This window comes from Symphodus melops (assembly GCF_947650265.1).
Source record: "Symphodus melops genome assembly, chromosome: 17".
NCBI lineage: Eukaryota > Metazoa > Chordata > Actinopteri > Labriformes > Labridae > Symphodus > Symphodus melops.
The window spans coordinates 679,679-702,982 of NC_136707.1; the positions used below are offsets into that span (position 1 = coordinate 679,679).

A 23,304-nucleotide genomic window follows, 5' to 3' on the forward strand; every position below is an offset into this window, starting at 1 on the left:
AACAGACGGTCTCAGGTTTGACTTCACGCCTGGTTGTGTTTCTGTCTCCGCCCCCCCTCACCTTCGATGGGGTCTCGGGTCAGCCCCAGCTGGCTGATGATGTAACGAGGGATGTCCGTCTTCATCAGGTGACCCTCCTTGGCGTGGTCCTCGGCCGCCTCCAGCAGGTGGTAGAACTCCTCCGGGTTAAACTCCTGCGGACCGGAGAGGGCGGAAAGGTGACGAGGTGGAGAGACGACAATGTCTTCCAGATTCGTAGATTTGAGTTTAAATCGGGAACATTTGAAATTGAGACAATTTGAAGGAGAAATTCAACAACATTAGATGCTTGTATAGTTGTTGCCATGGTAACAAACATATATTGATGTTAGTATCGCCTCTGTGTCCTCTCCCTCCTGATCTTCCGTTCAGTGTCAGGGATGTTTGGGTGGAGCTGAACACACACACACACACACACACACACACACACACACACACACACACACACACACACACAGACGCTTCCTCTGGGTGTGAATGACACGTGGTCACGCTCTGGGTGAGGCGGGCGGCGGCGGGAGGTCGCCGTCTCCCGCCAGAGCGGCAGTGAAATTTTTAATCTAAATGCAAATATGTGGAGAATCCTCCCAGACCAGCGGACCTTCACTGCTGCTCCACACGCCTCACTGTGGCGTTTAAATACTTCTAATGGAGTATCTGTGCTCGTGCTCATTCAGAGAAAATCAATTTGTCTTCATTCCTGAGAAGGAGGTGTGTGTGTGTGTGTGTGTGTGTGTGTGGGGGTAATGATGGGTAAGCACTGGAAAATAAGAGTTTGATCGTACCAGACACTCCAGGAGCCTGGCAGGTCGGGAGATGATGATGAGGAGCTTCTTCGCTAGCTCGATGACGAAGGCGACCTCGGAGCTCTCCGAGCGCTCGTAGGCCTGACAGGAGAGGTTAAAAAAAAACATATATATGTTTGAGTCATTAATTAAAACACTCACACACAGGAAGGTCCCTGAACGCAGCGGCGCAGGTAAAAAACAAAACAAAAACAAGAAGCAGGCGTGAGATGGGAAACACTCTCGGAGAAATCACAGCGATCTAATCAAGCTGCTGAAATCATCTGATAGCCGTTATCTGCTCCAATAATCATCCGCACACTTAGCTTCAATCATCCCCGCCTGCTGGTTAAACGCCGTCTGTCACAAAGGCATCAGACGTAAGAATGAAATGAGGAGGAGGGCGTCGCATTCCATGCATCGTTTTTGCGTTTTGGTCATTTTCGCATGTGGCATTCCCTCAGTGCTCCATCTACCAAGTTCTCAAATGTTCAAACATGATGCACATTTATTTTTAAGAGAGCCCCGGCATCGTCTTCACGACCACGTGGGTGTGAAGAACCACTTCCTCCTGGATAATCTCACGAGTCGATTCACTAGCGTTCCCTTCTGGTCACTGAGGAGAGCGAACTTCACAATCTGCTTTGTTCTCTGTGACGTGCAGCGTTTATATTTGTGACTCCTCATGCTGAACCTTGAAGCTCACTCACGTCCTGCAGAAGCTTCTCCAGGTTCTCCTGCAGCTCGAAGAAGTAGACGGACGTGATGAGACCCTCTCGAGCTTTGTCCAAACAGTCCCTGGAGAGCTCGGCGATCTGATGGTGGATGAAGCTGAGGACGCCGTCGGCCAGCGGGAGGACGTTTTCAGGAGAGAAGGCCTGGATGAAGTCGTTGAGCCTGCCCTCCATCTGAGCCGTGGCCTGGTGGAGAGCAGAGGTCGAACGTTAACCCTTTAGTGTTCACTGTGTCCCTTCATTCATTTCAGTCCTGCAGAGGGACACGGACGTTTTGGATCCCGCCCCCCCCCCACTCATTGAGAAACACCACTTTAGAGGAACCACTCTGCATTTTTTCAGCTGGCCTTGTTTGAACTCTGCAGGCTGCGGAGGCACGTTTCCTTTCGTGCAGCGAGAGAGGAAATCTCTCTTCTGATCAGCTCTTTACAGCTGTTGAAGTATTTATAAGTGCAGCGAATGAACTCAGTGCTCCCTCTGACAGGGCGGACTCATCGTGTCTTGGCACTGCAGTATAATCTTGTTTGTTATGGTTCAGCGGGCCTCTTTATTTCATCTGTGTTTGGGCTTATTGCACTGAGCATGTTGGCTCTTAAATCATTTCCCCTTTTCACCCCTCGAATGCTTCACGTCTGACTCGATAGGCTTCGGCAGTATTTGTGATTTAAAATGCTCTGCAGGCCTCCAGATGTAAACAAACCGCCTTGTTTGTGTGTGTGTGTGTGTGTGTGTGTGTGTGTGTGTGTGTGTGTGTGTGTGTGTGCCTGTTTCACCTTTGGGAAGCGCTCTTTGTATACGTGGTTCATCATCATGATCTCGTTGTCGACGCAAGAGGAGGAACGTCCCGGGCTGAGGAGAAAAACAGACCAATGAGGTTTAAAGGAGCGGTATGTAGCTCCGCCCCCTGGTGGTTAAAATGAGTACTGCAGTCTAAACTCTAATCATCACGGAGAGCTGTCTGGCTCCGCCCCCTCCTCTCACACAGATCAGCATGTGGTGGACACTGTAGCTTCAGTGTTTAGCCAGCTCTGCATGTGGTGGACACTGTAGCTTCAGTGTTTAGCCAGCTCTGCATGTAGAGACACTGTAGCTTCAGTGTTTAGCCAGCTCTGCATGTGGTGGACACTGTAGCTTCAGTGTTTAGCCAGCTCTGCATGTGGTGGACACTGTAGCTTCAGTGTTTAGCCAGCTCTGCATGTAGAGACACTGTAGCTTCAGTGTTTAGCCAGCTCTGCATGTGGTGGACACTGTAGCTTCAGTGTTTAGCCAGCTCTGCATGTAGAGACACTGTAGCTTCAGTGTTTAGCCAGCTCTGCATGTGGTGGACACTGTAGCTTCAGTGTTTAGCCAGCTCTGCATGTAGAGACACTGTAGCTTCAGTGTTTAGCCAGCTCTGCATGTGGTGCACACTGTGGCTTCAGTGTTTAGCCAGCTCTGCATGTGGTGGACACTGTAGCTTCAGTGTTTAGCCAGCTCTGCATGTGGTGGACACTGTAGCTTCAGTGTTTAGCCAGCTCTGCATGTGGTGGACACTGTAGCTTCAGTGTTTAGCCAGCTCTGCATGTGGTGGACACTGTAGCTTCAGTGTTTAGCCAGCTCTGCATGGGTCTGTATTGATCCCAGTTTGAGCAGGTTTCTGCTGGTTTTGGGTCCAAATCAAATTCTAAGGTAGTTTGGAGGTTTTGCTTCAAACGGGAAAATTGAGGTCAGGTTACATAAAATCAATAACAGGATCAAGTGGGTGCAGCTCCTGTAAATCTGCTTTGGAAGCTTCCTTTAAAAAAAGAGGAGGGCGGAGGTTTAATCTCTTGGCCGCCGCTGACCTGAGGCTGCGGGAGCGTGGGCGCATGTGGGGGGAGCAGCGGCCCCCGTCGTCGTCCGTGATGCTCTCGGTGCTGCCAAAGTGCTTGGACAAGAAGTGCAGCTCGTCCATGGTGGGCTGGAAGGGCAGCTGGTGCAGCCGCTCCTGAGACGAGCTGGAGGACTGCAGGGAGAGACCAGGAAGAACACAAGAACGTGAGAGCGGGTTAGGGTTAGGTAAACTCCAGCTTTGAACCTGGATGGTAAATATTCCTGTTGTTGTTACCGTGGAGCTGGGAGTGTTGGTGCCATATCCAGACGAGGGCAGCGAGGCTAAAGACCAGCGGCGCCCGTCAGCTCTGCACAGAACACAGATATGAAATCATTAATAAACCTGTTTAATAGTTCATTTCTTTACACCTGTGACCCGTAAGGTTAAATCTGTGTGTTTATTCACCGCTCTCTTTTAACATGAGGTCCTAACAGCTTTAAGAGCACGAGTAAACAAACGCAGGCGCCACCTGTTCACAGGCTGGCAGCGTCACTGCAGCAGCTTGGACAAACAGCGGGGACGATGTCGAGCGTGAGTCAGGAGCATGCTCACCACGATGTGTGAGACCTCGTCTGTTCTCTGACGCTCGCTCGCTCGCTCCTCCCTGAGTCTCACGCTGACGGCAGCTCGAATCAAACCCCCCCCCCCCCCCCCCCGACCCCCCCTCCCCCACCCTTAGTTTTAACACCAAACACGTCTGACTGACAGTGACATCATGAAGTGTGATTCAAAGCTGGACCTTCTGGAGGAGGCGAAGGAGAAGTGTGCCGGGTTGCTCGGAGAGAAGTTTCGCGGGCTGTCCAGAGGGCTGCTTCCTGCGGGGACAAAGAGACACACACACACCGTACACACACACACACACACACACACACACCGTACACACACACACACACACACACACACACACACCGTACACACACACACACGGAGGATGAGACAGGAGAGAGAGTCTATCGTAAACCACAAAAAAAGAAGTCGTCTCTCTCCGCTCAGATTCAGCCCGCAGCTGTGAGAGTCAGACAGAAACTTTTTTTTTTTGAGGTCAGAGGTCGTCAGTGACGTGTGCTCCGGTACGTACCGAGGTGTCCAGGGAGCGGCAGAGGGGAGTGTGGGCGGGGCAGCGTGGGAGACGTGGTCGTCAGGATCAGACTCTTCCTGTTGCTCGTCCGACAGCTACAAATAAAACACATGAAAGAGAGAGAGAGAGAGAGACAGAGAGAGAGACAGAGAGAGAGAGAGAGAGAGAGAGAGAGAGAGAGAGACTGGTATGTTAGAGAAGCAGTAAACTTTGTGTCTCTGCAGGAACATGTGCACAGAGAGGCAGCTGATATGTGAACACAGACGGCTCGCTGCAGAGATAAGGAGAATTCAATTTCCTCTAGTCATCCATCCCTGTCTGCTCCGAGCTGAGATAAGAGAGAGAGAGAGAGAGGGGGGGGGGGAGAGAGAGAGGGGGGAGAGGGAGAGAGAGAGAGGGAGAGGGAGAGAGGGAGAGAGAGAGACAGAGGGTGAGAGACAGAGGGCGAGAGAGAGAGAGAGAGAGAGTGCAGCACAGCTTCTCTTTTATCACCTTTGTGTCTCCGACAGAGAGAGAGAGAGAGAGAGGGAGAGAGAGAAGGAGGGAGAGAGGGAGGGAGAGAGAGGGAGAGAGAGAGAGAGAGAGAGAGAGGGAGAGAGAGAAGGAGGGAGAGAGGGAGGGAGAGAGAGGGAGAGAGAGAGAGAGAGGGAGAGAGAGAGAGAGAGAGAGAGAGAGAGAGAGAGACAGAGGGCGAGAGAGAGAGAGTGAAATAAAGTCAGACTCTGAAAGGCTTCTCAGCGCTGCAGGGAATCATCGCTGCTGTAAACAGAAACCTGCCGTGTTTTTCTCCTCTCTGTAAACACGAGGACACTTCAAACATCCAGAGAGGAGGGGTGTGTGTGTGTGTGTGTGTGTGTGTGTGTGTGTGTGTGTGTGTGTGTTCACCCAGTGAATCTGGATTTTAGCGGCTGTTGCTGAGGGCCGGAGAGAGGAGACGAGTGAGCAGAGGAGGAGGAGGAGGAGGGAGGAAGAAAGCGGTGTTAGCATAGATGCTATAAATAATGGATGGAGCCTGAAGTTCTAGTTGTGCTCTTGCAGCTGAATCATTAACAGACATGTTAGATGAACCATGTAGCCATGAAATGAGGAGGAGGAGGAGTGTTTACCTCCACAGGAGAGCGAAGAGAGGAAGAGGAGGAAACAGTGGTGCATAAATCATTATGTTGTTGAGGATCATGCAATAAAGAAGGCGTTTCCTGCAGCGCGCTAATCTGTGCTAAAGTTTTAGAGCAGCATCTCGAGGCCGGCTCCTTTTATTTTTCGGAGCAAAGAAAGAAAAGAAGGACGTTTATTTTGTGTCTTTAAGCCCGTAGCGATCGGGGGGGGCGGGGGGGGCTCCTCTTAACGCCGAGCGGGGAGAGGCAGCACGTCTGATAACACGTCAGGTGAGAGATGTCAGCGTTTAGAGGCTTCGCCCTGTTTCTGCTCAGTACGGTGAACTGGACTTCATCAGGACTCTGTTTAAACGGGTGCAGTGGGTCACGCAGGCTGCAGTGACAGCCAAGGACAGAGTCCAAAGCGGTGGTGATGAAAGCCTGGGGCCAAACACTGTCGTCCCTCAGCTCCATCACATCTCCACTCAGCTGCACGGAGCTCTGTGCTCAAAGTTAAACACACACGGGGAGCAGCCACTCTCACTGATCTGCTTCATCTGAGCTCTTTCTCTGTCCCGGTCCGGGAGAGGAGACAGACAGGAGGACAGACAGGAGGACATTCAGTGTTTTAGAGAGAGAGAGGGAGACGGGAGGGAGGGAGGTGAGGACGATCAAAGAGGACAGGTGGGACGCTTCACTGAATCAGGAGATGATGGGAGATGTAGCACCTCAGTGTGTGCGTACTGAATCCTGCACTGAAAAGAAGCGACTCAGGTGTCGTCTCCACCTCTCACTGACCTCCTCTAGTTTGAATATGATTGGTTAAGTGGAGTGTGAAGCAGAGAGAGAGAGAGAGAGAGAGAGAGAGAGAGAGAGTCCTGTGTCTTCTGCTTCTGTGTTAATTAGCTACAATCAGTAAACATCAGAGATGTCGCTCGTCGGGTTGAGACGACAGTGGGAAACCTCGCACTCTCCACGGCCTGCAACGCATCACGGCGAGGACAAAATGAAGAGGAACGATCAGAGAGGAAGTGAAGAAGAGGAGGAGGAGGATGAATCGCTCCTCACTTAGCAGAACGAATGAGAGAAAGGAGGAGGACAGGACGGAGACGAGGGGAGGACAGAGTGAGCATGCGTGTCTCGGATGCTCACGTAACCAAAGAGAGCCGGTCCCTAATGGACGAGCAGACGAGGACATCACCCCAGGGCGCTGCCCCCCCCCCGCACAACCTTCACTTTCATTATCTTAATCAGTCACCCGCTCGTCGCCTCGTTCCCTGCCGTGGTAACGTTTCCACGGCGACATGTTTGGATCCATCTTTGACTTTATAGAACAACGCCGTCATTTCATTCATGATTTAGGAGTGTGACGGGCGGCTGCATTAACTCCTTACGTGTGTGTGTGTGTGTGTGTGTGTGTGTGTGTGTGTGTGTGTGTGTGTGTGTGTGTGTGTCTGGGCTCAGGTGTGTCACAGCAAGAAACCCCGCTGAAATAAAAGCCGCTTTACTTCCACATGAGCGGGGAGAGAGGAGTCGCTGCCGGAGACTGAGCAGTAAATGTCAGCTCACATGTTCTGCCTGTTGAGAGTGACGGATCAGAACCATTAAAAACACAAAGGGAACTTTATATTCATTATTTTGATGAATGCAAACATTTATTATTTATGATAGAATCTTCCAAGGAAACATGGCCTACGCAACCATCAGGCCAGTCTGAGACCGGGACAAGACCGAGGCCTCCAAAAAACACCAATGTCTCACACTCTTCAATTAATCAGTCTATCAATCTGTCTACACTTTATTTATGTATTACATTGAAAAGGCAATAATATGTGATAAAGACCGAGAAGGGGTAGTAATAAATACGTTTATTCTCATTACTCCTCCTTTTAAGACATCTTCAACTGTTTAAATATTGTGCTGGTTATTTTGTTTTTTATTTCATAAAAACAACAAATATTTATTGTTAAGATTTTTCATTTTTATTATGATTTTTTCCTTCATTATTATTAATAATATTATTTTCCCCTTCATTATTATTAATATTATTATTAATAATATTATTTTTCCTTAATTATTATTAACATTATTATTAATAATATTACTTTCCCCTTCATTATTATTATTATTAATATTATTATTATTTTCCCCTTCCTTATTATTATTATTAATATTATTATTTTCCCCTTCCTTATTATTATTAATAATACTATTATTAATAATGTTATTTTCCCTTCATTATTATTAACATTATTAATAATATTATTTTCCCCCTTCATTATTATTATTAATATTATTATTTTTCCTTCATTATTATTATTATTTTGTTGTTAAATCTTCACATGTTCGATATAAAACAATAAATAAATACATAAATAAAACAATAAATAAATAAATATTTACCACAGCATTTCACAACAAGTGTCATCTCAAGAAGCTTTAAAAAAAGCAGCTCAAACATCTGACTCACTGCAACATTACAAAGCAGTAAAGTGACCTTGGTTTGTGTCATGTTTCAGTGAGGCGTGATGTGTCACTCAGCGCCATCCATCCTCCAATCACGGCTCCCCAGTGGAACCACTACAACCTTTACGCCTGTGTGAGACTGACAGCCAGCAGGTGGGACAGCTCTGATTTAAACATCATCATTCAAGGGGCTGGCACCCAGAGCCCACTTCAACATTTAAGGTTTGCACAGGTGAAGTATGCAGCCTGGTGAAAAGTCCCACCTGTAATCAGACCTCCGAGAAAACAACCAGCAACACCGATGAGTCAGAACGGAAATAAATCCATCTCAAAGTTTGGACTCATCGTGGTCAGACGGTGAATCAGCGACTCGGCAGGTCTGCTGGAAATGTCAACGTGATGAGTCAGGAGGCTTCATGTGATCCTCAGCGTAAAGTCAACACAACAACACGACAGCACGAAGCACGACACGCGAGCTGCTCACACTACCAGCCTGTTAGAAGCATCACACGTCGGAGCGCAGCAGGAAGTAAACACTCGTCTGCAGATGTACCTTTTTGTGCGGCGGAACATGTCGCAGGTCGGCAGGCGAAGCTTGAAGCAGAGCCGAGAGGAGAGCGGTCAGGGAGCATCGGGTCTCGCTGCAACTCAACGCAAACTGTCGCTGCTTCAACCTTTAGATGTGCTTCTGCACGGTGTGTGTGTGTGTGTGTGTGTGTGTGTGTGTGTGTGTGCGTCTGCAGAGACAGAGAGGAGGAGGGAGGGAGGGAGGGAGGGAGGGAGGGAGGGAGAGTCTGTCTTTAAGAGAGAAACAACAAAAGGCAGCAGGGGATTGTGGGTCATTTTCTCAAGGCGAAGATGCTCCAGAGTGAAATGTGCTGATTTGTTTGTGTGTGTGTGTGTGTGTGTGTGTGTGTGTGTGTGTGTGTGTGTGTGTGTGTGCGCTCAGAGAAAGAATCCTGATGTGGAGTTAAAACAGTTTTTCTCTGCAGGCGGCGTGAATGAAGACATGACTGAAGGACAAGGTCATGTGTGCTGTTACGTAACTGTGAGGCAGACGATGAATGGAATAAAAAAGAAATAAAAGCATGCTGATGATGACGATGAATACGTCACACACACACAAACGCACACACACGCTCTGAATAGCTGTTTACTGAGGGAAGCAGACAGCAGACTGAATGAGATCATTTGAATCTTACGAATCTGATGATGATCTAACTTGGCGTTTAGAGAACAATGCAGCAGCCAGTATGTCCTCCTTCTAACTTTAGATTCTGCTCCTGAATGCTCTGGATCTGATTGGACCAGAGAAGGTAGGCGGGGCTTTGAAGGCCGTTTTGGACGCCCCTGGGTTTGCCAGATATGAGAGCAGTTATCAGGTGAACAGGTGTTGCAGCGATGGAAGCGGGCAGTGGAACTGCTTCAGATAGAAGTGATTGTACCCGAGCTAAAAAGCCTCTGCATGTTTCTAATAAGCTCCAGCAGCAGAAAGCTGCTCAAACTAGGATCAATGTTGGAGATGAAACATGGAGAGAGGTTAGAACGCAGAAAGCTTTACAGACCCATGCAGAGCTGGCTAAACACTGAAGCTACAGTGTCCACCACATGCAGAGCTGGCTAAACACTGAAGCTACAGTGTCCACCACATGCAGAGCTGGTTAAACACTGAAGCTACAGTTTCCACCACATGCAGAGCTGGCTAAACACTGAAGCTACAGTTTCCACCACATGCAGAGCTGGCTAAACACTGAAGCTACAGTGTCCCACCACATGCAGAGCTGGCTAAACACTGAAGCTACAGTGTCCACCACATGCAGAGCTGGCTAAACACTGAAGCTACAGTGTCTCTACATGCAGAGCTGGCTAAACACTGAAGCTACAGTGTCCACCACATGCAGAGCTGGCTAAACACTGAAGCTACAGTTTCCACCACATGCAGAGCTGGTTAAACACTGAAGCTACAGTTTCCACCACATGCAGAGCTGGCTAAACACTGAAGCTACAGTTTCCACCACATGCAGAGCTGTGTGAGCATCCACTCTAGAGAGGAGGTGGGGGGGGATTTTAAGGGAGAAAGACGGTGGGGAGAGAGAGAGAGAGAGAGAGAGAGAGAGAGAGAGAGAGAGAGAGAGAAGGATTGTTTGCGGCTTCATTTCATGTTTGATTAGCCGTGACGACTGAGGATGAGGAGGCTGCACAAAGAAGATGGATGGTGCAGGAGACACAAGAGAAGGGCGGAGAAACACACACACACACACACACACACACACACACACACACACACACACACAGACACACACACAGACACACACACACACACACACACACACTTTAAGAGAAACACTCTCTGTCAGTAAAGCGCTGAGGTAACGATGAAGCAAATTAAAGAGCCTTATTAAGTTAGTGCAGATCTTTAATCTGATGCTCTCTCACTGAGGAGAGAAGTGCAGATGGATTTCTGAGAGCAAAACTTCAAATGTCAATAAATAATAATCATTCATGGCTCTCAGAGCACAGGTCTGCTGTGTGTCTGTGTCGTGGGTGGAGCAGCATCATGCTGCAGGTCTGTGAGTGTTCACCACAGTCATCAGAAGTCATTTTCAGCCGTCAGTCTGTTGAGAGGCGATTAGATAAACATCATATCTGCCACAGTATGCTGCTTAGTTTGGACCTTAACGTCTCCATGGTAACCAAACAATCACACAACTCAATGTGTGACTTCCTGTGCTGCTGCAGCCAGCCTCTAGTGGACACTCCAGGAACTGCAGGATGTTTACACTTCACACAGCTCCTCACACACAGCTCCTCACACACAGCTCCTCACACACACAGCTCCTCACACACAACTCCTCACACACAGCTCCTCACACACAGCTCCTCACACACACAGCTCCTCACACACAACTCCTCACACACAGCTCCTCACACACAACTCCTCACACACAACTCCTCACACACAGCTCCTCACACACAACTCTTCACCAACGTCCTCAGAGCTTTAAGAACACACCCTGCTAGTGTGTGTGTGTGTGTGTGTGTGTGTGTGTGTGTGTGTGTGGGATTGTTTTTCTTCAGTTCGTCCCCCCAGAGGACAGAGAGAGGGAGGAGAGAGAGGGAGGGGAGCGAGGGAGGAGAGAGAGGGAGGGGAGCGAGGGAGGAGAGAGAGGGAGGGGAGAGAGGGAGGGGAGAGAGGTAACACTCACCTGCTGCTCTTGCGAGGCAGGGGCAGATCCTTCTAGAAGAAAGACAGAAAAAAAGAGAGACAAGGAGATCAGGTACAGAAAATAAATCTAATTTAAACTTTCACAGAGGGACGAAACATTTTCAAACCAGTCAGCCAAAAAAAGATGTTGTTGTCTCTCTCTCTCTCTCTCCTCCCAGAGAAAGTGAGGGAGAGAGGGTGTAAACAAAAGGGGGGGGGGCTCAGGTGTGAGCCGTCACACAGCGTATAGTAGCAGATGTAATTAATGCATTAGCTGCTTCACTCCCTCTAACGCCGCCTGCAGGGTGATGCTGTCACGCTGCTGTTAGCTTAGCATCGACCGCCTCCGAACCCACACAGCAGCCAATTATCAGGTTAACCTTCAGTGTGTGTGAGTGAACACGGGTGGGCCTGACCTCCTGTGAAGCACCAAATACTGTTTGTCATCTCGACTGTGCTCAGGAGATTTATCACCATCGTTTTAAAGATTCTTTCGGCGCCTTTTTGACAGGATCGTTGATAAAGGAGGAAACCAGGGACAGAGAGGAGAAGATCCGTCTCTGCAGTCTTTCCACCAGGGTTCCTCGTGCTCGGCAGCCGGCACGTCTCCGGAGGGTTTGCACGTTAACGCAGATAAATCCGTCCTCACAAGGACGACTGAACGTTCAACCTATTGATCCCTCTTCACTTTGTCCGTCATCGATCAGGTCATCGACCCCGAGCTGTCACAGACACGGAGGAGATGCTTAACATGAGCCTGAAGCACGAGGAAGGGGAGGGTTAACCTTAACTAACCAGCCTCCCTCACTGAACATCACAGTGAAGCTGAGGCCGGCTCTCAGCCTGCACACGCTCACCACCTGACAACAACAGAGACACTAACCAGCAGCACGGCCTCTCGTCCCGAGTCGCTGTGTGAACACGTCGGATCATGAAGGAGAATGCAGTCTGTGTGATGTCTCTCATGTTCACCGATGTCTGGACAATAAAAGGACCGGTTGGCACATTAATCAGAGCGGTCCGAAGCAGGAACCTTTAACATGAGAGAGATCATCGCTCCCCGTGCTCAGGCTCAGGAACCGGCGTGCGTTCGAGGCTATCCGTTGAATCCACTCAGACGTTCTGATGATCATCACACACACAACCATCAGACTCCTTCTGAAATGTGTTTTTTAGAGTCAGAGTTACAGATGTTTAGCGGGCAGTCTGGCGTCAGAGCGGGTGAAGGCTCTGGACCCGGCAGTGGTCAGGAGGGTGGCGTGTTGGCGTTGCAGGAGTTCAGCGAGGGTTCGAGGAGCGATGGATGGCCTGAAGGGGGAGGAGCCACATTTTAAAGTGGATGTGATGAAGAACAGGAGTGATGAGGAGTTTGTGGATGGACACCACATCATTACCGTGTCAGAACGCCTCGCCGTGCTGCACGACGCGATGGGCTGGACGGGTTTAGAGCTTAATGCTAATGAAGTCTGGAGGTGGTGAGGGAAGACGAGAGACAGACATGACGTCCTCAGCGATCACAGAGATTTACTCGTCTCTCTGACAGGAAGCTTCTGCTCTTTTTATGCAGGTTTGGCTTCAAACTCTGGAGGGACGAGCCGACGGCTCGAGCGAATATTTGCATTTCTTTTCAGTCCTGCAAGAAGCGTAAACAACATGCATGGAAATCCATTGTGACGTCCATGACGTAGCTATAGACTGAGTCCCCCTCTAATAACACGTTAGCAGCGACGAGATTTCGGTCAGAAAATGATGCATTGTGTTTTTTTTTATATTGCATTTTTTCACCTGCTATTCTGACCCTCCTGGTGCACCGTAGGTGAGCGACCGCAGCGTCTCCCTGTCGTCACAGCCAAAGAGCTGCAGCTCTGAATGTCTCAGCGAGAGTCGTCTCATGTTTTACGGTTCCTTTGACATTTTTCAATCAAGCTTACTTTCTGTCTCAGACAAACATTTAAAAGCTCTTTTCCCGCCGTGTCCTGTAAAAGTGATAATAAAATGGCTTTAAATGAGCTGCTTGCAGACTGCAGCTCGGCCGGCAGCTCCGATCATTTTGTGGACAAAAGAAAAGGTCGAGAGCAGCAGAGACGAACAAAAGGGAATCAATCAGCGTGAGACGGAGCGCCGACCTGTCACCGCCTGCAGGAGTGACGGACTGACCTGTCTGTGTTTGAAGGATGAAGAGCCACAGGGCCCGATGGTCGCCACGGAGCGCCAGTGTCATGAATACCATATTTTATTTGATGTCATAGAAGGACGTCACGCCAACAGTGAAAACGAGTGGAGGAGAAAACAGGTGCATATTTTAGGGAGGCATGGATACACTGGAGGAGGAGGATGAACTCTGTATCGTGTTAATGACACCATTACATCAAAGACGGAGTGAGACTTCCTGTGAGGCAGGAAGTCATCGGACCTCATGTGTGAGTATTGTCTGCATGAGATCAGGTTAATGCACCTCACAGAGTGCAGCAGGGCCTCATCGTCTTAGTCATGAAGCAAAGCATCATGGGTGTGACCCCTGACCCGCTCTGCGGGGGGGGGGGGGTCACCATATGGTGCTGCGAGATTGTGAATGTTTCAGAGAGAGACGGTTAGAGATGACGCTTCTTCTGTGGTGTTTTTTTCCTCTCTTCTTCTGAGGCAGAGTTATTCCCCATTGTTTGTCCTTCTTCACATCATCTCACACTTTTATCTAAAGATTTCTGCACGTGTGACGTCCCCGTCTGAACGAGCTCATGAACGCCCGGCTCAAGTCGGAACAACAACTCAAAAACTTTGGACAGAATCCGGTGCCCGACTCGAGGTCGTATTCGTCACCACGCGAGGGTAAAAGATGTTTGATCACGTTTCACACATAAAACTGAGAACAGAGACACTCGACAAATCTCCACTGACGTCTGGACGACTTCTGAGGAGCACCAATCACAAGACAGAGGGGCGGGGCATAACGTTAGCATGAATTAAACAGATGTTAGCTTCAACAAAGCTTTTTAATTGGTTGAATAATTCGTAAACGCCCCGTAGAGCAGGAGAAGTTTACATGAAGGGAAAAATACAGTTTCTGTTTTTTTTTTAAATACTCAGATAAAACTTTATTAAAAGTATGTTCGGCAAATAAATAAACTTATTTGATTTTAAATAAAGCCTCTGATACCTCGGATGATCCTTCATTTTGAAAAGAAATCAGTCATATTTATGGAGGATGAGAGAGAAATGTTCACACGGCAAAGTTTCGCTTCTATAAATTTCGTTTATAAGATTTGATAATGTTCACTTGAATTATCTGGAAGTTTAAAAATGTCTCCCTGCTGGGACTATGAGTCTGCACACACACACACACACACACACACACACACACACACAGCACATCATTCAGCCGGCCGTGCCTCTCTACCCACAAAACGGCGGCGGTGACTTTGCGAGTCTGACTCGATGATGATTAATTCCCCTCGCAGCTCCTGTCATACATCACAGCGGCAGAGCGGCGGACTGAGCGGCGAGGATGATGAGACATGAAACCATCAGCACACCTCGCTGCTAATCCTCGGCTGATTCCTTTATACCCTCTTTCCGCTCCCCTATCTCTCTTTCTCGCTGTAATGGGAGTCAATGTGTCTCTGAGCGGCTTAGAAACCCTCACTGACACCTTTATATTTTTATTTTACAGTCACACAGATGGAGCGCTCGGCCTGCTCAGAAATATAAAAACACAGATCTGATCATGAGAGGCCTTCTTTGTTTTCAGGACTTACTCCAAAGTAAAACAGGATATAAGTCCTGAGCTCATGTCTGCAGATCACACCGTACAAATAAAGATTGATTGAACGTTAGCTGCTGTGTTAGCACGGCTAATGGACAGTGAGATTGTTGTTTTTACTTCACATCGCCTCAGTAGCTTCGTCTGTAGGGTCTGAGGTTTGGAACTGGTGCAGACCTCTTCAGTCCTGTGTGTGTGTGTGTGTGTGTGTGTGTGTGTGTGTGTGTGTGTGTGTGTGTGTGTGTGTGTTAACCTGAATGTCCCTGTTTCATTGGCTAACATTTAGGTAGAAATGTAACTAGCTGAATGCTAATGCTAGCTGTTGTCTTAGTGTTGTTAATGGATGATAAAATATCTTTAGCCTCATTTTAACTTTTCCCTCCAAGACGCTGTGGTTGCTGTTTGTTTTGCTGACAGGTGTGTTCATGTTTTTCTCTTCCAGGTATATTAACGGGGTTTCTCACGACAGGGTTAAGGGGTTATCTGGGGTCATCAACACGGCTTTGTGTTTACATACAGAAACGAGATACTTAACCAAAAAACCCTGAACATTACTGGGATACTCAAGTCCCTGAGAACAAAACCTCTGTATGTAAGAAAAGTGTTAACACATGATTCACAATCAGTGCACACACACACACACACACACACACACACACACAGGAGGCTGCTCATCACACTCGATTGAGTCACACGAAGACGGAGGGGGGAGGAAGTCGGCGAGGTGTGGGGGTGGGGAGGGGGGTGTATGACCCGTGGTTCAGCAAGCTGCTCTGTAATGGCTGCACGCAGTCACTGGGACGTGCTGACTTGTCTAACACAGAGCGGCAGGAGCATTCATGATGATTGTTTGTTAAAGTACTTTAAATGTGTTGATAAGACCGAAACACCCGCGATGATTGCAGGCAAACTCCTGACAGCATGATGATGCAGAGACTTGGACGTTTGTTTCTTTGTTCTCTATAATTATTGTTTCATTTTGTCTTCGCATGTTGCAGAATGTTGGATGTATCTGTATGTATATTTTCTACATATGTAGTTTTTGCACATGTTGTGCTATGTGATTTGGCCCCCACACTCTATAAACCCCTTTATTTCAGCCCTGCTCAGAACAGACTGTTTCTGTGTCTGTAGCTTTAAATATGTAAATGAGCTGTGTCTGACCACGCCCCCTCTCTGGAAGGGCTCGGGTGTACTCGCTGCTTTCTGGCTCCATGTCCTATTGTTTACGGTGAGAAGGCAGACTCAGAGGGCAGAACCAACACCTAGCTGTGGGAGTGTCACCCACCTGGGGGAGGAGCTACTGCCCTTTGTGATGTCATGAAGGGAACATCTCCAAATGGCCTGTTTGAGCAGGCAGAAGACGGAGAGGACGGACTTGTCTCATCATTGGGGGGTTTGTAGACAGACATGTTAGATGGAGAGGATTCAGAATAATATGTGACCTTTAATATTTGAATGAGACGTTTGTGTTTGAACAAAGGTTGGTGACGTATTTGGTCTTTCCAGCCCAGATTAAAACACACACACCAGTCTAGATGTCTCCGCCTGTAATCAAGCAAAAACAAACAACAGATATGATCCGACTGCAAAGTCACAGAAAAGACGGAAATGTAGATAAATCGGGGTCATTCTGCTGCAGTGCACCGAGCACCTGAGACCCTCAGTGAGGAACACTAACGAGAGGATCTGTAGAGCTTTGGGGGGTCTTTGATTAAAGCAGCATAATGAGGCTACAGACACTTATACTGCAATCAGAGCGCTAACACCTGACTTCTCCTTTTGTTCCTGGGTAAACTATAATGAGCTCCCAAATAGAGCGCTGCCATTTCTCAAAGCATCCTATCACAGATAAGTGGATTTGATTTTATGTGGAAACACAATCAGCTGCCTGAAGACACCCCCTTTGACTTTGGGTGACTTCAATGGCCTCTCTGTTTTCTGCTGTTTTAGTATCTAATGATCGAGTTTTATCTTATGAGTCAACAACTGGAGACAAAGCCATTCATTGGTCCACATTCTGCACCAAAGCAAACGTCTTATAGTCTCTTGTTCTTGGTGGTTGCATCATTCATTTAAAGAAGCTGTGTTAGAGCTCACAGGGACAAACATGTAGACTCATTAGTGGGGAAATATTCATGAAATGCACCGGAGGAGCGGATAGGCTGCTGGCATTATGGGTCCATATTGCAAGTAGATATCTAAGAGGTGCCAGCCATGACACATGTGGCTGTGGTTTAAGGGGATGATGCGTGTCATAGAGGGGGGGGGGGGAATATGGAGTAAAAAGATGTCAAAGAAAAGTAAAAAACACATGACACACTGAGGGAGAGAGATCCAAAGCAGCTCACCTGCAGCCTCCGGCGCCGAATTATCCCCGAGTCATCCATGGCGTAATGAAGGGGATCCTGGCGGGGGGGTTCCCCTTAATGATCAATCTGTTAATCAGATCCAGCAGGACTGCAGCATCCACATCCGATCTGCACAGCAGCAGCAGCAGCAGCGTCCAGGAGCCCAAACGACGCAAACAGAGAGAGGAAGAGTCCGGCGTCACGTCGAAGAGCAACACGAAGGAAATGGACAAATTTCAAGCACTTCCAGTCTCATGACTCTCATGAAGGAAAAAACCGCCCCAAAGGTTCCCTCAGCTCCACTTCTGACCTGTGTCCTGCGCCTCGGAGCTGCCAGTCATGCTGCTGTCTCTGCGGGCTGCGCTCCTTCTCCCAGCATCCTTGACATTGTGCCAGAGGTGTGTGCGCTTTGATGCTGTCCAGCCGAGCGGCAGGAGGCCCGATCGGTCCCAGCAACAACACAGTCCATGAAGAACCAGGCGAGACGCTAAAACCCCAAGTTCTTCTTCTTTGTTTGTCACAGGAAGAATCTGAACCATGAAACCTGAACTCTCTCTCTCACATTTGATTCTAAAAGGACAACGCGTTTAAAGCTCAGCGATCGTTTCACACTCTACTGCTCTTCATCCCGGAGCTCCTCGGTGAGGCTGACATCACCGCCGATCCTCAGCGGAGCAGCCTGTCCGGTCCCCTAAACGTCAGCGTGCATGCCGGGGGAGGAGAGCGCGTGCCTTTTCCTACAACCCCTCCTTTAAAAAAAGAAGGAAGGTTAAGGAGGAACCGAAAGTTCAAGCTCCGGTTCGTCTCATCTGTAGAAACGTCGCTCTCCAATCTCTGACGCTGGACGGGGCGACAGACAGCAGTAACGCGATATTTGTAACCCCTTCATGGGATTCCCTTCTCGCCCCTCCTCTCGCGCGCGCAGCAGAGTCCCTCCTCACGTGAGTGAAGAAACACCCGATCCTGATCCTGATCCAGGAGAGACTTCACAGAATGTTTCCAGCACATCAGAGCTGTCACTGCTGCTTTTTCACGGTTAAATGAACCTGCAAGGATAAATTAATCAATTAATTTAATTAATTAATTAATTAAGAGTTAATTAATTAAGAGTTTTTCTGTATTCGGTTTTTAACTGATGATTCTTTTCATTGGGATTGGCCTGGATCAATGAATGTACAAACAAATATGTATATAGATCAAGCAGCAACTTTCGGTGTTGAAAAATAAAACTGATGCTGAAGTTTAAAGTCCTGCAGTTCCTGGAGTGTCCACTAGAGGCTGGCTGCAGCAGCACAGGAAGTCACATACACACCCATTCAAACAGCCTGTTTTTACAGCAGACATGAACATGTTTACAGCCTGCTTCAAAAAACCAAATAGGTGTGATTAGCTCATGTCTCCATCCACACACACTGTACGGGGGAATGTTTTGATGACTCATCAGTTTTGATTGGATGAAGGATCAGAGTTATTCACAATAAGGCGTGTAGCTGAGCTGATTGACAGGTGGGCGTGGCCTCAGCTCCAGCTCTCAGCCTGTCGTTAGCTTGACTCAAAGTTAGCCTGAGACAGCATTTCCAGCACGGAGACCGCCATCCATGGGACTCCAGCGCCCCCTGCAGGAACACACGGGGGACTCCAGCGCCCCCTGCAGGAACACACGGGGGACTCCAGCGCCCCCTGCAGGGACACACGGGTGATGACACTCAGGCTTCGTCCTTTAACATTTACAGACTTTAAGCAGAATTCAGCACCACGGACAGCGATGTTTCCTAATGTAATGCAAACGTCACATAAAGAATGTCTAACATGATGTTGTTAATAGAACCTAATATTTTTTTTAATGAGGAAACAATATTCAAATAAAATGGATGGACTGACAGGCCGAGTCATTGCATAATGGTTTTCCGGGGATTAGGACTTTCCCACAGTTTTTTATGTAACATATGGTACGAGCTGCCCACATCGCCACGGCCTCATCGGTGCCAGACGCAGCGAGAGATCTGCAGCAGAGCGGCGTCCAAACTCTGCCCACGCTGACCCATCTGAACGGAAATGGGCAGAGAGTCTGCAGGGATGCTGCTGGTCCGAGTTCAAATCAATGACTAACATTTTTGTTTGTTTTTGTCTGCAACGTATTTATAACAGACTTCTGAATCTATTTAATCCAACTTTCACTCAACAAGCATCATCAGTATTCTACATTCAGTATTTTATCAATATCTCGCTGTATGCAGACGATGCACTGATTTCTTTTAAGGTGGACAGACGTTTTGGACGCCCCTGGGTTTGCCAGATATGAGAGCAGTTATCAGGTGAACAGGTGTTGCAGCGATGGAAGCGGGCAGTGGAACTGCTTCAGATAGAAGTGATTGTACCCGAGCTAAAAAGCCTCTGCATGTTTCTAATAAGCTCCAGCAGCAGAAAGCTGCTCAAACTAGGATCAATGTTGGAGATGAAACATGGAGAGAGGTTAGAACGCAGAAAGCTTTACAGACCCATGCAGAGCTGGCTAAACACTGAAGCTACAGTGTCCACCACATGCAGAGCTGGCTAAACACTGAAGCTACAGTGTCCACCACATGCAGAGCTGGCTAAACACTGAAGCTACAGTGTCCACCACATGCAGAGCTGGCTAAACACTGAAGCTACAGTGTCCACCACATGCAGAGCTGGCTAAACACTGAAGCTACAGTGTCCACCACATGCAGAGCTGGCTAAACACTGAAGCTACAGTGTCCACCACATGGAAACGTGTCATGTTTTACTTCGCGTGTGATGCATCATTGAAAAGCCTCAAATCAGCTCTAAAATAGTTGAATGTGCAGCCAGAACAAAAACAGGACAAGATATCAAAAAAACGGTCTAAAGGGTGAAATCAGATTTTCTCTGACGGTGGCAGGATGTGTTGACAGAAGCAGAAGCAGGCTGTCACGGAGCCCCATCGTCTAAACACTGCAGCTTCTGCTCTCTACTGAACTGTGTGCTGTGTAAACTCTGACAAACAGACACTGTTGACTCCCTCTTATGCACACAAAGCTGCGCTGCCTTTCTGGCCCTTCAAACGTCACGAGCGATGAGTCTGTCGCAGTGGAGCCGCTGGACACGCAGCAGGCAGGAGAGGTTATTGATCTGTTGCTCCGTCTCGGGTTTAAATGAGCAGACTGGAAGAAGCCGCATGCAGGTCTGGCATACACATCGCTGAGCCTCATAATGTCGTCATTATGCAGAATGAAGAGCTGGTGGCGAGCGGCGGCTGAACACAGCGGGAACGCTGCTTTAATATCCTCTTACATAAGGATTTCGTAATCACTTTGAGTTTGGACAGCTGCTCAGTTTTGTCTGGAACGAGAGCTGATGCTACTCAAGGACAGAGCGTCCCTGTCACACCGGCCTCGGAGGAAACCTTCCCCTCTGTCTTCATGACACCCGTGACTATCCAGACGCAGCAGAGGTCGCTCCTGGTGTCACCACACTCACACTCGCTTTGACTCATTTTGTTTTTTTGCACCTTTGGCATCGTAGTCAGCGTCTTTCCACTCGAAATCTCACAGCTCATAAGGTTGTCAACATTTTTTTACATGGCGATCCTTTTTAATGCCACGTGTCAAAAATGACACAATCTGTTATTTTAATTGCTGTTGTGACTAATGAATGACTAATCTTTTTTTTTTTTTTTTAAAGCAAAAAAAAAGGCAGATCTGTCAAGATCTTAACCAAAGCTGCCGGCTTCTATATTTTTATGTGTAACTGTTTTATATGTAGTAACTGTTTGTATGTTTGCAGATCAATTTCCCTGTGGTGACAGTAAAGACACCTTTGACCTTTGAAATAATGACAATTTCTTGTCTTTGTTTTATCCGATTTTGACTATTTTTTCTCCAGACCCAGACCCATGTTTCTGAGAAGGAAATGACCCACATGGCTTTAACACACACACACACACACACACACACACACACACACACACTGTGAGCAGATGGGAGCAGTGATGCTTTCCGGGTCACAGCTTTTTCTCTTCCAGCTGCTGCAGCTCAGTCAGTGAAGCTAACATCAGCACAAAGAACAAGACGACTTCATGGTTTGAAAAATCTTCCTCATCATCAAAAAGGAACAAATCGATAAAATGAATTAATTGCTAAAACATCGTCTACGTATAGTGAGCCTGTTTATATTATATATACTGTATATATGTAGCTGGTGTGTAATATTGTAAATCTCTAATATTTGAACACATTAACATTTTATTTTTCCGCCTGTTTTAATGTAGTGAGGCTGATGATCGATGTGTCATGCTTCCAATATTTATAAATGTTTCCTGATAGTTCAGCTCATTATAAGCTGAGAGGGAGCAATAAGGCTTCATGTGTCCAACAACAACAACAACAACAACAACAACAACAACAACAACAACAACAGCATCTAGGTGAAATCTCTTTTTCAGTATTCTCTATGTGGACTTGCAGGATGCACATGATGTAAAATATGCAAAAAGTCTGTGTTAAAGATACATCCCATAAAGGCGTATGTAACTCTGCCCTCTAGTGTTTAAAATGAGAACTGCAGTCTAAATTCTAAACATTTCAGAGATTCATTAAAATAAGTAAATAAATAAATCAATGTTTTCCTCCTGAGTGATTTAACGCCGTGCCGTGACGTTAAGTAAGAAGTGATGTTTGCTCTGTTTTCACACCGTGCGTCTGATCATAGATAACAACCTTCTTTATTCTTTCCTGCCGTCCTCTTTCTGTGCTGCAGACTTTAGTTACACCCACAGGCTGTCCTCACCAGTTTAAACACCAGACAGCTGAAGCAGGGTGCATTGTGGGTAATCTTACAGTCCCTAAGTAAGTGTCTCGTTTTTTCAGCCTTGAGGTATCTCTCTTGTCGGCAGCCAAGAGGGCCCAGCAGGACGTCCATAAACCCTCCACTGAGCCGCAGAGCACACACACACACACACACACACACACACACAGGCGCCTTAAGAGGATCACTGGACACACACACACACACACACACACACACGAACGTCATCAGACAAACACACAAACACCACGGGGTCAACAAGTCTAGAAAAGTAGTGAGGGTATAATATTTTTTAAAAATGCAATCCATGGACCGTCGCTGCCCTCTCTGTGGCTCGCAGCAGTTTGGGGTTCAAATCCGAGTGACCATCTGAACCTTGTTTTTGAAGCTCAAGTATTTTTTGGGCGTGGTTGGTAGAGTAAGTTAAACTTTAAGCAGAAGGTCGAGGGTTCAATTCCCAGCTCAACAGGCAACTTTTCACTGAAGCAACAACAGTTAGCGTGTGCTGCTTTTAAGTTCTGGTGAATATTTAGGTGTCAAATAAAATCAAATACGGTCATTGTTTTTTTTTAAAGTTTTTAAAGACTGTGTTGTTTTTAATCTCACACACACACACACACACACACATTCAGTCTGACCCTGTCTCACACACTTGGCCTCTGTTTAAGATTTCGAGCTCTTGTTCATATTGTAACACAACTTAAATCAAAAGAGAAGAGACGTCTCTCTGCAATATTCTGGATTTAGACTGCAGTACCCATTCTAAACACTAGGGGTCAGAGCTACATACTGCTCCTTTAATGAGTCCCTACGTTATTACCATTTATGCATTTCCAGAGACTTTGATGGAGAGTCTGTTGTCGTGGTTCTGATCAGTCTCCGGTGCTGACCTTGGTCCTGAAATACGAACCGTGCCAGACTGAACGTCTGCTCGATCTATTCTTGACCGCCACCTGGACAGTTCACGCCGCAGACGGGACACCTTGCTAAATCTGTCCAGGTCCCACAGGTGTCGTTGACGCGCTCTGGCACCCTGCTGAGTCTGGGGATTTGTTCAAACAGGCTGGAGTAGATAAACAGGAGGAGGTCCAGTCAGACACACAGGAGCCCAGAGACACTCGGAGGAGCGGACCGAGC

General features: G+C 47.7%; 1 protein-coding gene across 7 annotated transcripts in view; it reads right to left on the reverse strand.

The window, feature by feature from the left end:
* The window catches only part of mast1b (microtubule associated serine/threonine kinase 1b), a 42,930-nt gene that overhangs the window by 8,141 nt on the left and 11,485 nt on the right, over nt 1-23,304 (reverse strand). For 3 of the 7 annotated variants that reach the window (XM_079366275.1, XM_079366273.1, XM_079366276.1), the window contains 9 exons: nt 17,362-18,110; nt 11,255-11,286; nt 4,489-4,583; nt 4,150-4,225; nt 3,382-3,717; nt 2,332-2,407; nt 1,535-1,744; nt 825-926; nt 62-194 (listed from right to left, as the gene is read on the reverse strand). In XM_079366275.1, the coding sequence (XP_079222401.1) occupies nt 62-194; nt 825-926; nt 1,535-1,744; nt 2,332-2,407; nt 3,382-3,717; nt 4,150-4,225; nt 4,489-4,583; nt 11,255-11,286; nt 17,362-17,400 (1,099 nt within the window). In that variant the 5' untranslated portion in view covers nt 17,401-18,110. Of the gene's footprint in view, nt 1-61; nt 195-824; nt 927-1,534; nt 1,745-2,331; nt 2,408-3,381; nt 3,718-4,149; nt 4,226-4,488; nt 4,584-11,254; nt 11,287-17,361; nt 18,111-18,302; nt 18,408-23,304 lie in introns of those variants that run through there. The other 4 variants (XM_079366272.1, XM_079366274.1, XM_079366277.1 and 1 more) reach the window with 4 other exon arrangements.